Source organism: Primulina eburnea, chromosome 4 (assembly GCF_022965805.1).
Source record: "Primulina eburnea isolate SZY01 chromosome 4, ASM2296580v1, whole genome shotgun sequence".
Lineage (NCBI taxonomy): Eukaryota > Viridiplantae > Streptophyta > Magnoliopsida > Lamiales > Gesneriaceae > Primulina > Primulina eburnea.
Window position 1 is genome coordinate 44,868,541 of NC_133104.1, and position 14,941 is coordinate 44,883,481.

At 32.7% G+C, this 14,941-nt stretch overlaps 3 protein-coding genes across 3 annotated transcripts; all 3 read right to left on the reverse strand.

The window, feature by feature from the left end:
- Nucleotides 1-4,055: 4,055 nt before the first annotated feature.
- On the reverse strand, nucleotides 4,056-4,592 carry LOC140830356 (uncharacterized). The gene has a single exon (XM_073193626.1). It carries the CDS (start codon nucleotides 4,590-4,592, stop codon nucleotides 4,056-4,058), a length of 537 nt encoding a protein of 178 aa, XP_073049727.1.
- A 3,540-nt stretch (nucleotides 4,593-8,132) lies between these two features.
- LOC140830001 (transcriptional regulator SUPERMAN-like) lies at nucleotides 8,133-8,967 on the reverse strand. The gene has a single exon (XM_073193282.1). It carries the CDS (start codon nucleotides 8,931-8,933, stop codon nucleotides 8,244-8,246), a length of 690 nt encoding a protein of 229 aa, XP_073049383.1. The 5' UTR covers nucleotides 8,934-8,967; the 3' UTR covers nucleotides 8,133-8,243.
- A 2,802-nt stretch (nucleotides 8,968-11,769) lies between these two features.
- Nucleotides 11,770-13,611, reverse strand: LOC140830002 (serine/threonine-protein kinase BLUS1-like). Its single transcript, XM_073193283.1, is given in 3 exon segments — nucleotides 11,770-12,189; nucleotides 12,191-12,316; nucleotides 12,318-13,611. Coding segments are annotated over 3 exon segments (1,470 nt in total). The 5' UTR covers nucleotides 13,404-13,611; the 3' UTR covers nucleotides 11,770-11,931.
- Between the last annotated feature and the right edge of the window lie 1,330 nt (nucleotides 13,612-14,941).

A 14,941-nucleotide genomic window follows, 5' to 3' on the forward strand; every position in this document is an offset into this window, starting at 1 on the left:
TCGTGAGATATTGAGTGTATTGGTGTGTACACTTGTTGTAATATTTCTTCCGGTTATAAAAGTTGCAGTGCTCCGTGGATGTAGCCTATATTGTGTGAACCACGTAAATCTTTGTGTTCTTGTTGGTTGTTTTATTCCGCAATTTTTGGGTACTATATTATCATTGTGATCGGCATCGCTTCGGGGTAATCACCAACACTAAGTTGTTATATGAGTATATTATAAGTCATTATAAAACATTTTAAATTTTCATTTTCAACCAATGTGTGACAAGATATCACATATAATGAATTATTAATTGCCAAAGTTGTTTTAATAAAGAAAAAAAAATGATCAACCACAAATGGAATATCGATTGGTTTTTTAAAATTTAAATGACACGTAAAGATTTATTATAATATTAATTATATATTTATGATGGAGTGATCTTGAATATTAATTGTGAGATTGGTTATTTTTCCTTGACAATTGAATAATTATTAATTATTATAAACTTCCTTTTCAATGCATTCAACAAGAAATTGCCATCGTTCTAGAAACCGAGAATCGTTGTTTGTTCATAAAGAGCGTCGTGGTCCGACATATAAATTTGGACAGAATTAAAAAATAAACTATGAAACATCACCTTTAGTTCAAATTTAAGTAAGTTTCTCCACTGTTAATCTAGACCTATATTCAGTCAAAGGACTTATAAATAGAGATTTGGGAACAAATTTTTTTATAAATCACTACAAAAAAACGGAACGATTAGCGACGCTTTTATAAAAACCGTCGCTCATTTAGCGACGGTTTTTATAAAAGCGTCGCTATATAGCGACAGTTTTTAAATAAACCGTCGCCTTTTAAATTATAGCCACGGTTTTATATTACCGTCGCTACAATAGCCACGGTTTTATAAAAATCGTCGCTACAATAGCCACGGTTTTATAAAACCCGTCGCTATATAGCCACGATTTCTAAAAAACAGTCGCTATTATTGCGACTGTTCCACACACCCGTCGCTATTTTATTCAACGGGTAAAACAAAAGCGACGGTCTTGTATCAAACCGTCGCTAATATAGCGACAAATTTTCATAAACCGTCGCTCAATTAAACAGACGACGGTGTAATTAAAACACGTCGTTATATAGCGACCGTGTAAAAACCGTCGCTTAATTTAATAAGCGACTGTTTTGCCACAGTCGTCGCTATATAGCGACATTAAAGAAAAACCATCGCTATACTAGTAACGGGACCACAAAACCCGTCGCCGATCTAATCAGCAAAGGTTATGCAAAATCCGTCGCCGATCTAGATCGGCGACGGTATTTCTAAAACCGTCGCTATATAGCGACGGTTTTAATGTAACCGTTGCTATATAGCGACGGTTTGTTCCAAAAACCGTCGCTATAATTCTATATATACGATGGTTCGCGAAAATTTTCTTAACGATTGTTCACGGTAGTAGCGAAACTTTATCTATTTTTTCAAAGTTTCGATTTTTTTGTTTTGTACTAACATTTTCTCGTATTTATTTTGTAGATTTCTTCGTCGGTGCGATCTTCCGTTATGTAAAACTACATGTCTTCGCTCAAATTAGGTATTAAAGTTTTTGTTTAACAGAAAATTTTTTAGTAGTTTTTTTACAGAAATTTTTCGGTACGATATTTCGTTCCCAAACTATTCAGTAGTTTTTGTATACGAATTTTCTCGATAAAAACTGTCGCTAATTAAGCGGCGGTTTTTTTAAAAAACCGCCGATTAATATAGCGACGGATTTTTTAGGACCGTCGCTTAATATAGCGACGGTTTATTAAAAAACCGACGCTTAAAGTAGCGACGGTGTTTATATAAACACCGTCGCTATATTTGCGACGGTTCTTAAAACCGTCGCAAATATAGAGACGGTGTTCTTCATAAAAACCGTCGCTATATAACGACGGGAGTTTTAAACCGTGACTTTTTTTTGGCGACGCATCATCAGGTCACGGGTTGACTGACCGTCGTTAGTACCGTCGCCTTAGGGATTAGCGACGGTTTTAGCGACGGTTTTGACCGTCGCTAATCCCGTTTTTTTTTTGTAGTGAATATAAAAATTTAATTTACATTTTTTAAATATAAATTTCATTTTGAATGAAACGATGTGTATATTGTGCATTATTTGATCTGAAGTTGACTACTTTTATGATCCACGATGGTAAGTAGTCACATTCAATTTAGTGTTAGCGCGCAAAAGCCACTACACCATGCAAATGGTACACATATTCTCACTATAACTTTAGAAAATTACGCAACATTTCAAGAGACTTAAATTTTTTTTGAACCATTTTTATGATGACGAAATTCACAATGGCGATTTTTTGAATGGCGATTAAATTTTTTTTATGATGACGAAATTCACAATCGCAAAACTTACCATTTTATTTTACTTTCGCGTTGGTTCAAGTTCAAAAAATTCCACCAAGAAACTGTATAGAAAACAGAAGCCATCCTTATTTATTTATTTTACTCTATTAAATATTTTTTAGAGCTAGAAAAGGTCTCATTCATGAAATTCTTGATAAAAAGGATACCCAATATTTTTTAACAGATTATTAATTTGGGGAAAAAAATTAGATTAAACGAATATGTACATAAAAATTTGGATTATGATAGAGTTTTTTTTCGTCCCTCTCATATATTCTAATGAGCTTCTTCTTCTATTATTTTCTGAGCTCCAATACTAAAATATTCTATCTATAACTAATACACATAGTTCAATAAATTTTAGAAATTAAAATACATATAATTAATTACATGAGAAAATAAAATTAATAGTAAATTATGAAATAGAAAATCTCAGTGTCCTCTTAAAGCAATAATTATGAGCTGGGTTTTTTTTTCCCGACAAATTTTAATCCTAAGCTTTCTCTTGGACCATCCCGTTAACTCGTTCGAATTAATTTGGATCACTCATTATTTGTTATTAATTTTGCACGACATAAATTACGTATTCTTTTTCATCCATTCAATGGTTTTTGTTTTCAAAGTCAGTACCTAATTGATTATTTGGAATTTGCATTTTTTAATTGCTAGAATTAATAAAAAAAATTCTAATTCCATAGCCGTTGGAGTTCCTATACATATGTTAAATGTATTTATTTATAACATAATACGAAAGTTGTTTGAGAAAGTCTTAGTGAGACAATCGTATAACATTCAAATTAATAAAACAAGACCTTGTATTTTTTGGAGTTTTGGTTTTTAATCATGTTGCATCGAGGTATCGTCTCTGCAGTTTGACGAAAATGCTCTTAGTACTCCGATATATACCTAAATTTAGAAATTTATATATTGTTATACTCCAAGACCTCAATCAAATTCTTACATAAAGTTTCGGAAGAAATTAATTATCAAAAAAGTTGTGGCTGATTTTTCATGGAAAAGGATTTCATATCACAAGATGATAACACAAATATTGAAACATTAATTATAATAAATAGACTACGTATATTATTTAATAGTGATTCGATAGATTTTCTTGAAAATTTGTTTTAGCAAATTAATTAAATAACTCTTCTTCTAAAATACAAATAAAAAGGAGATATTAGAAATGCCACGATCATACAAAGTTCACAAATAATGGAATTCAAGTAAAAACATAAAATCCTGTCATGCCATTTAAATCGTTTACCATGTATACAATTGGTATTGTGAACATATATTTATATATCATCTATAATATATGATTCCGCTTGATTCGGAGGATGAGACTTCCTTGTTTATACGATGTTTGGCTCAAGTTCAGCAAAAGATTAGTTTCAAGCATTATTATTTTATCCAAATATATTGATTTATCTTCCTTATAAGTTATGATTATAGTTTAGCAAAGTAAGTAATAACATCTGCATAGATATTATCATTATATGAACACAGGGTAATTTTGATCAAGTCCCTCCAAATGTTTATAATATCAATACGTCCTTCATTAAATTCCTTGAAAAAATGGATAAATATTATATGAACTCGCTATTTTTACACCATGGGTACGTAGCCGATCGCAAATTTATTTTGCCGAATTTGAAAACTTGATAGATCACAGGTCGTGACCCAATCGGAGCTCCAAATCCACTTCATTTCCCTCCAAGATCCTATCTCTATAACCCTCTTCCTCATCCACAAGTGAGGGCAATCCGATTCTCATACTTAAGTTTACCTTCATATAATCGATGAATTGCTCTTCTGGCCTCCAAACAGGAATAATATTTCTTTGATAATTTTGAGTTAGAATACTAGGGTTTGATGATGGCAAGTAAACTTTATAACTCACCTGGTGCCCTTCATGACCTGATGAAACGCGAGAAAAACACCTCGAATTCAAGTATTTTTCGACCGGTTTGATGCTTTGATTTGAGGGTTCCTCTCCTTTTCTTTTCTTGACTTTGGCTTTGTCTTTCCTATGTATGTTCATGTGACCTCCTAAAGCTTGCGCGTTAGTGAAGCCCCGTTTACAGAAAGTGCACTCATACGCTCTTCCAACGCCGGTGTTGTCTTCATTAATCAATTTCTCCGATTGATGATCAGTTTCTGCACTTGGAATTACATCGCACTTGATGTGTTTCCAGGCTTCCATCAACTCACACTTTCGGAAATTTTTTTGGAGAAATTCTTGATTGGAAAAAGTATATGTAGGCTCTTTGGGAAACAATAATCTTGGGAGCTAGGGTTGGGATCGGGAGAGAAATTAAACTCAAGACTAAGCTCTTGATCTTGACTGTTGTTCTATTTATTTCTTTTGTGATAGTGTTTTTTATTATTTTATTTTCTGTGACATATTTCTTGGTTGTTTTAGCCGGCTTCAAATGTCTGGTGTTTTTTTTTTTTTATTAAAGTCTTTGGTGTCTCCTCTCCTTCATCATCAAACAGGCACAGGCATGAACTAATTATAAGTCTTTTTGAATTTAATTAGGATTATTAACAGTCACCTTTCAGATAATTTTTTTTATATATTTAAACAATTATTTTTAAAACTTTATGATGAATTATTTATACTATATATATTTATATTTATTATTATTATTATTATTATTATTATTATTATTATTATTATTTATTATTATTATTAATGTAACTAATCTCTTCGGCATCTTTACCGAAATGACATTTTTCTTTTCTATGATGAACCATATATTAAGGTAAAAAAAGACTTGTGAGAGTTCAAATTTTGGTGTTGTATTGTTATTAAATTACTCAAATTATATTATTTTTTATATTAAGTGAGAGTTTAAATTTTGGTGGTATATTGTTATTGTTATTATTATTGTTGTTATTATTATTATTAAATTACTCAAACATACATATTTTTTACGAAATTTTACAATTTAGTTGTTCAACTTCTGAATTTTTTCACTACTTTTGATCTAATCCGATTACTATGTTCATATGTTACAACAAATCTATCATATATGATTATACAATACACTTGATTTATATCTAGGCAAGAATATTTAGCAGGTGTACGTAGAACCATATTGAGTATATATAATATTTTAGGAACATTTAATTTCAGCAGAATTAAGATCATATTTTTTCGTATTTATGAAAAGTTATAATTATAAAATTATTTTTAATTAAACAAAATTAAAAGATATATTTTTCTTATACATCAAATATTTTTCTTGTTATTGGAAAAGGACATCCGTAAAAAAATCAGACAATTTCTACGTACGTGCAGCAATAATTTTTCCTTTATAAAATTAGGATAGATTTTCATGTAATTTTGGGTATTTCATTAACGTATACAGTTAATCATTTTGTATTTAATTTTCTGGCCCACCAAATAAATCAAACTTCCTCGAGTTGAACTTATACTGTATATTTCCACGTATCTCATAAATCCCAACATTTATTTAGTAAATAAAAGAATAAATAGACGTAACACATGGATTTTTCTCAACTTCGATTCGGCATTTAACATTTGTCCTCTTTTTAAGAGAAAAATCAATAGACGGCCAAATTACGCGTTTATCTTAACAAACGACAAGACTATGAACTTTTTTGACCATTTCTTGTGACAAAAAATTAATAAAACCGCTATTGATTTGCAAATTTTAAGCTCTTTTTAAAATTAAATTAGTTGAAAAGTGCACGTAAACTTCGCATGTAAGCTACTAACGACTTGATTATTAAATTTCGTAAGACCGGATCACATTATCGAATCATGTTCACATTTGATAACATTTCAAATTAATATTCAATTTTCGTATTGAGTATCTAGGTGTGAGTTTGTTCAACATAGAATATTAATATAAGTACTGGGTGGTTTCAAAAGTGTTCATGTTTCGTAAATTAAGGTACGTAATGAATTATACATATCCGAGTAATGTGAATGATTAAATTTCTAAACGTCTTGTTTTGCAGGAATAAACTCCTATTTCAGATATTATATAACTAATGAGGTGTTTCATAAATCGTCTTTGTAAATGAGTAAAATTCATAATTTTATTTTTTTTCATCTATATGTCGTGTAAGCTAATGTAATCATATTTTGAATTATACAATAGACAAACCTCTTGCAATTATTCATAACCTAACAAAGTATACGTAAAGAGGCAAATTTAATCTTAAATTAGCTAATTCAAACCCATACATATGTCTAATTGATCTTACGTTAATGTGAAATAGATTCTTTGACAGATGAACAACATTCTTGTAGTTGAAGACCAACTTTTTCAGCCTCGTCTTTGGTCAAAGCTGCTATCACAGTTGAAGGGATGGCTAGCTAGTGTGACATGACTTAATTATGCCCTATTCAATTTAATGCAATTCTCTGATTTGGCATCTTGCAGCAGAGAATACAATATCACTCATTTGCCTCATGCATTGTTATAAAATATAAATATGACAATAAATCAAAGTATGTATAATTTCAGTATTTCTAATGTATATACCATGAATGAATAATTCTATAGTTCTAAACAGCATTCTTTACTCAAGTACTAGCTAGCTAACATGTGTAGTACTGAATTAATGCAACATGTACCTGTACTGACAATGTGGCTTTTATGATGTTAAGATATAACATGATTACATGCGCGTTTGATTATTGAACTTGTAATTTGTAAGGGCTTGTTTGGAAGTATTCCAATGAGGTGCTTCCTATTTTGGCAAAGAAAGAAGAACAGTTCCTTCTCTTTCAATTCTCTTTAATGCTTTTTGAAACTGACCAAAACATTTCATTTCATTCTATTCCGTTTTGGGAAATGTCATCATGCCATTTAACACCACCAACTTGTCGGGAACTTGCATGCTATCGCATTTTTGGGATTTCATCAATCCAGTGGCCCATGATGCATATTAAAGTGATCACATATACTACAAAATAATTAGGTCTATTGAATGATTTTTCGAAAAAAAAAATTGACAAATATTTGATTTTTTTTTTCGTGTTTATGACCACGATAGAGTTTGAGTGGCTCTTGGAGACTGATCCCGCACGTAGAAAAATGTTTCAAATTTATTTTTTATTATAACTTTTAAACCGTAACCCTTGTATTTTCAGTAAATAATATACTCAACCATCACCTCGACAAAATTGTGTTGGTAACTAGTGCGTGCAGCATGGTTAATTACCAACGCACCACAGTACTGGAGTTGGTGTACCTCGTTGGCGCATGTATTTTGGTGCGTGTGCGATATTGGAGACAGTAGACATATGAGTGATAGAAACTGATTGTAGGGTGGATGACTTGTAACTAAAATTAAGATTTCAAATTTGAGACGAGATTTTACCTTCAATATTCGTTGTAACATTTCTCGCCTACTACTAAAATAAAAAGATTTTTTTATGCATATTAATATAATGTAGGCATCATTAATATCGTCTTTTTTTTAAAGATACCTCCGAAGTTCAGGGTGAGAAATTTTTTATGTAGGGTGTAATGTGATATCCCAGCTGGTACGTATAACTTCTTGTGGTTTGACATGGCATCCATATACGGACCTCAGACACGCTTGCAACGCTTTTGTGTGTTTGAATATTGAAAAGAGATCTCGGTGTTTTCAGTAATATCAACTATGTTTTGGGATTGAAACAGGATATACGGACACCTCAATGTATATGTTAAAGAATTAACTTCTCCTGGTAATTTTTGAACTAGAGAGTGGCGGCAGAACTTATCTTAGCAAATGTTTCGTGATCTCTTTATAAGTTTCGTAAAGGAAAAACAATCATAAAGCTAACAATATGCTTAAGAAATCATATGATTTATCAAAGAGAATTTCTTTAAGTGTACCCTAGTCGAAGTTCCAAATCCAGTTCCCCTTGAGAGTATTGGCTAATCAAACCAATTTCCAGCTGGTCCAATATCACCAAATCTTTCTTCACAATATTTTCACACCCTTTTTCACAAACAAATGAACCCAGCTTTTCGACACTATTAAAGGATTTCTGAGACTCCATCTTCATCAAATCCCCTGCACTCGGCTTCAAGTTCTCAAACAAAGCACCTTCCTCCCTCGATCTCTCGAAACTAGCATGGTTACTGTCTAAACATGAAGACAAATGGGAATGAGAAGAAGGGAACAATGGAGGCAACGGAGAAGTGTGATGAGGGAATCTTGTCCAGTGAGATGACATAAAACTAGGGTTAGGATCAAAATTTTGGTTAATCTTCGGCGGAGAAAATTGCCTCAATCTTGCTCTATCCCTTCTGTGAACGTTCATGTGTCCCCCTAGAGCTTGAGCAGATCTAAATTCCCTTCTGCAGAAACTGCATGAATAGCATCTTGGAAGCCATGAAAATCCAGCTCCAACTTGGTTGTCCTCTGCATTTTTATTGTTGTTTTTGAACTCGTGGAAAAAATCCCATTTTCCCTTGAACTTGTAAACGTTCATTTCTTGAATGCTTCCTGTACTATTGTCGCTCTGTTGCTGCTTTGTATTTCTGCCCGAACAGATTCTTGATCGCTCCATTTTCTGTGTACGTAGAATTGTGAATGCGTGAAGTGTCAAAAGGCCACACAGACAATACAAGGAAGAATAACTGGGCAGGGCTTATATAAATAGAGATAGGTAGCGGGTCACGAGTTTGGGAGATACGTCTTGTTACATGGAAGCGCCGGAAATTAAGTTGCTTATTTTATTAGTTTGAGGGATTACAATAACTTATTTTTATAGCACTGACCCTTAAAAGCACTGTCATTATGTATGTGAATATAGGTTGGAATATTCTTTAAATTAAAATATAATGCTTTTAAAAAAATTAAATTAAATAATTAGAGGGCTTGTACCAGTAGTGAATAAGGGGTGAGCATTCGGTCGGTTCGATTACCGATCGAACCGAATTAGCCATAACCGAACCGAACCGAACCGAAATTTTTTTCCCGAACCGAATCGACCGAATTATTTTTCATAAACGATGATAACCGAATCGGTTACCGAATTAACCGATTAGTTTTTTTAAAAAAAATTGTGATATAACTTTAATTATATATGTAATTTTTCTTGAATACTACAATCTACACAAATGTATAAAAACACAAAATCATACATATCACAAATATATAAGTTTTGTTTGAACACAATTAATACATATTATATCGATTTTAAAATTAAAAATTAAAACATATATAAAAATTTATTAAATAATAATATTTATTATATCGGTTAATTCGGTTAACCGATTTCAATATTTTGAAAATCGTAACCGAATCGGAATAACCGATATAATCGATTTTTTTTAATTTGAAAACCGAATTTCCGAAATAACCGAACTAAATTTTTAAATTGGCTCGATTCGATCGATTAATTCGATTTAACCGAAATTTGATGCATTGATGAGTGATTTGTAGAGGTCATCAAATTCTAAGCCAGCAAACGAGAATCTGATTGGATGGAATTATGCAGTGCATGTTCCCTATGTTTGGCCACTACTGATCACTAATTGTACAACCTCGTCCTCCAAAGTTATGCCATTTTGGGAAACACATCTAGTGGATGTTCCTTATTCGTCGTTACGTTTTTATCTTAGTTTTCATCGGATTATTTCACCCTACCTCTGCAGGCAGTGTCACCAAGAATACATCCAAGGGCCAGAATTTTTTCTGGCCCAATTTTTTTTTTTTTTTAATTTTTTTATTCCTCATGATATGAATCTCAACCCTTGATCCTGGGTGTGGGCACTGCCCCCACACCCAGGATCGAACCTTCCGTTTTCATCTATAGCATCGAATTTTAGACAACGATTAATCTCATGCTTAATTAGAATCATGTCAATATATATATATATATATATATATATATATATATATATATATATATATATATATAATTATATATATATATATATAGTTGTTTGACGTTTTGAATTGTGACACTTTTTTAGTACCCAAAAAAAAATACCCAAACGTCGTTGCTAAACTTTCAGATGGGAAACTCCATCATACACCGAATAATGCTACGATCTGAATTCATGAATCTATGGGAGAATAATTAAATGACAAAAAATACTGAAGAAATATTGATACATGCAATAAGTGCGGTGGATTTGTTTGAGCGATAATTAATATCCACGTTGTTTTATGTTAGGTATGAGTTATATATACTTGTACCTGTAGAGTGATGTGCAAAGAATGAACCCCTGATCACCCCGTCACACACACACACACACACACATATATATATATATATATCTATATCACATCATTTATTGTAGGTGTTGAGTGGAATGGTCCTCAGTGCACCTTAAATAGAAATAAAGGCATATTGCTTGTAACGTATATTATCAGCTGGGTCAGAGCTTTTCCTGTCAATTTGTATGTTCTCAGGATTGACATTTCAAAACAAGCATTTATTTCTATTGGCATGTATGGGTTAGATTTAATTAAGGGTTTTAGGCGCATGGCCAAGATATAATTATATGATATGTTGACGAAGATTATATCTACACACGTATATATATGTCAAGCACACGATCGAGTACTTACTTTTTTTTTGCAATTTAAGGACTTGACAAGTAGCTGTATTCTGAATGCATGAGCTAGCCAAACTGCGAATTACATGAATCGCAATGATTACTAATAAGTAGATATTCACGTTGTTCCCTGACACCCAAAAAAATCTTTATCGTTGGAGAATATTAGCAAAACAAACACCTTAGCTAGATCACAAATAAAAGTATATCTCAGTGACCGAGATTTGCTTACCATTTTCTCCCTGAAAAGAGAGCAAGCTTTTCTCAGAACCCAGAACCATACAAAAGATTGTGCCCTATTTAGGTCAGATTTAGTGAATGACTGGTGGCCAATGAACTGATTCCATCCTCGGCTACTTCTATTTTCAATTTTTAAGGTAACACTGCCCCTACTGCAGGTATAATTGCCTTCATGCATGGTTTTAATTTTGGAAAATATATATATATGAATTTGAACCTTTTTATTTTATATCTATGATTAGATGTCATTTACAATATGTTACATAAGAAGGGCCACAAAAATAATTATGTCGGATAAAAACTTTACGTGGGTAGTTAAAAATTAATCCCGAGCATGACAAAAGCAATTAGAGATTTTAATTTTATATTATTAACAAATTTGAGAAGAAAGATTTATTAGTCAACCCTAACTAAATATAGTGGAAGACTTTTGCAAATATAAAAAGAGAATTTTATTTATTTTATTTTTTTTTTAAAAAAAAAAGCACAATTAGCTTGATGGTGAATGTGAAGTTTCTGCTCTCTTTTAGTCAGCAAAAAGACGCACACAAAATTTAAATATCATGGGCTAAGCTAAAGAAAAAGGCCCAGTTTAACTCAATCGGGTTATAGCCCAAATTAGTTCCACCCAAATCATAGGGACATTAAAAATGAAGAAATTGCATTAACCTAATAGCTACATTGCTGTCTAAAATTTACACACAGCATATGTTTTAATTCTTACGTTTATTTTGATAGCCCAAAGGAACAACTACTTCCTTAGCTTGTAAGCTGCAATTTAAGAAACTCCAATTCCATCTCCACAGCAAACCTCTTCTTCTTCTCATTCTCCACCTCCATTCTCAGCTCCTCAATCACCTGTATCATCTGCTCTTCCCTGCTGATCCCCATCGTCTCTACGCTTTCAGCTTCCAGGCACATCGACGTGATCATCTGCACAACCTGTTGCCTTTGACAATCCAAACTCTTCTTCAAAACCAACAAACTGTCCATCACAACTCCCTTATCAACACCTGCCACCATTTTGTACATCGACATTCGATCTATTTTCTTGAAGCATTGTTTCAACTCCGAAACTCACCTGTTTCAAACCTCTTTGATCACCTCCTATACAGTTTTTGAAAACAGGCTCCAATTCGAAACCCTTCTTCATTAAAGTTCCACCCACTGATCCTTCTCTGCTTCCCATTTTCAGGCAGAAACTCACACACGTTTTCATCATCAGCATCGGCGTCATCACTTCTATTCAATGACAAAGCCCTCTGAATCTTTTCCCCTTTGTACCTTTTTTCAACACTTGCCAATCTCTGCAACACATTCTTCACCAAGTAATCACTCCCCTTACAGTTCTTAAAAAAAGAATGCTTCAATAACTTATCAGCTGATGGCCTCTTTGAAGGATCCTGGTCAAGGCACAAACCAACCATATCTTTAAAAGATTTCGAAAATTTCTTTCCCTTTCCATCTTTACCCTTCTCATAATGATCAGAGAACCGAAACCTCTTAGTAATCTTCATGATCAACGATTTGAAAGGAGGTAGATGAGACAAAGGAGGCCTCCCATGTGCCAACTCCATCGCGGTGATACCGAACGACCATATATCAGCCTTAAAACTGTACCCTGTGTGTGAATGTATAACCTCAGGTGCCATCCAGTACGGCGTCCCGGCCACATCAGTAAGAATCATAGACGAAGAATTCCACTCGTAAACCGAGGCCGAAACCCCGAAATCCGCTAACTTAACCGATCCATTCGAATCGACAAGGATGTTTCCTGCCTTAATATCTCTATGCAAATGGCCTTGCCCGTGTAGATATGACAAGGCGCTTAAAGTTTCTTTAAGAACCGTCGCGATGTAGGGTTCTGCCAATCCGTCAGGGAATGAAGAAGAAATAATCGACTGCAGAGAACCGCAGGAAATGAACGGCATCACCACCCAAAGCTGGCTTTCTACAGTGAAGGAACAGTGAGCTCTGAGGATATTGGGGTGGCACAGAAGTGTCATGATCTTGGACTCGCGTCTTACGCCATCCAAATCTGCTCTCGTTTTTTCCAAATCAATGGCTTTGATTGCGACAACTGAAGAGTTTAATGGAATGCATATTGCTTTGTACACAATTGCACTAACTCCTCTCCCGATTTCATCAAGGATTTCGTAGCACCTTGAGTCAAGAGGATACTGATTATTTCGGGTTGAATCATCTTCTTCTTTCTGATCTTTGTTGTACATCTTCGTACGTGTTCTTGATTATCTTCTCTGTATATTGGTGATTTTCTTGATATAACTTGTACGTACTCGATTTCTTAAGTAAAAAGGAACAATGTGAGGTTCTCGGTGTGAATTTGCTAACTCGATAGGTTTATATCATGAGGAAGAAGGAAGAAACGGATAGAAAAGGAAGATGGATTACGCGGATTTCTTGTGAAATTCTTTTATGTGTACACACTGAAAATGAATGCTTGATTCATGTGACTTTCTCAACTGTTTAATAAGAAACAGGAAGAGAAAATTGTACAGAAACGTTCTGTCTATATAACATGATGCGTATTTATTATTCATGTTATATATAATTATCAACATTTTGTGATATCTTTAAAATTTATCATACTTTTATATAAAATAAATTTGAAATTAATAACTTCGTTAAGGTAATTTAATGATTAATATAATTGATAATATGTTATTGTTATATATTTATTCTGAATTGCATTACTTTAGTGTGTTGATATTAGTAGTAAATTTGTGATGATTGTAATAGTTTGATAAGATGGTGATTGTACTATAAAAAAGTAAATAAATATAGATTACAATGATTTGAATCGGATTATTAATCCTGGGCACTTCGATGCATCACTTCTCTTGGCTAACGCACACACACACACATCAATATATATGCATAAAGCAAAACAAACAGATAAATTGTTCCAAATTATGTTTAGTCAAATATGGATAAGCGTGGAAGAATTGCCATGCAATAAATGCTAATTAATATTAATGTACATCCGCAGTTTACTTTTTTACACAATATTGATAATAGTATGATGCACTTTTTTTATCAAGTCCTACATTTAAGACAATGAGACATACTTATAAAACAATATCTCATTATTAACATGACAAAAATTTGTGTGAGACGATCTTACGGGTCGTATTTTGTTAGACAGATCTCTTAATTGGGTCATCAATGAAAAATATTATTCTTTATGCTAAGAGTATTATTTTTTATTGTGAATATCGGTAGAGTTGACCCGTCTCATAGATAAAGATTCGCGAGATCGAGAGACTTATTCTACTAAGAATGATTAAATTAGATGAACTTCTATGTTGCGTACACTAAAGTGGTTAGAACAATTGATAAACTTCATATGAACAATTGACCAAATATCATAATATGGTTTTTTGGTTGAGAAACATAGCAATCTTGATTTTGATGATAACAAAATTTGTCATTATGTTTCTAACGTATTTATTTAACTGTAGAGTTGTTATCTCAAGTTGGAAGCTGAAACTCAATAGAACATTTCAACTTGATAAGTTTGACTTAGTTCAGCTCAATTAAGACCTAACATATCAGACCAAGTTGATCTGATGGTAGATCATATCAGATCCAATCAAATCCGATGGCAGAGTAGATCAGACCATCAAAAACCCAGTTTCGCAAAATGGTTAGAAATACGAATTTGACCGTTTCAATGTTAGAATCCACACACAACCTTTTCAAACGATCATATTTTGTATCTAATGTCTAAATCATTTTTGGAGATCAT

Bases quoted from the DNA above. Each gene is read 5' to 3' on its own strand.
- LOC140830001 (XM_073193282.1), bottom strand. From the start codon at position 8,933: ATGGAGCGATCAAGAATCTGTTCGGGCAGAAATACAAAGCAGCAACAG.
- LOC140830356 (XM_073193626.1), bottom strand. From the start codon at position 4,592: ATGGAAGCCTGGAAACACATCAAGTGCGATGTAATTCCAAGTGCAGAA.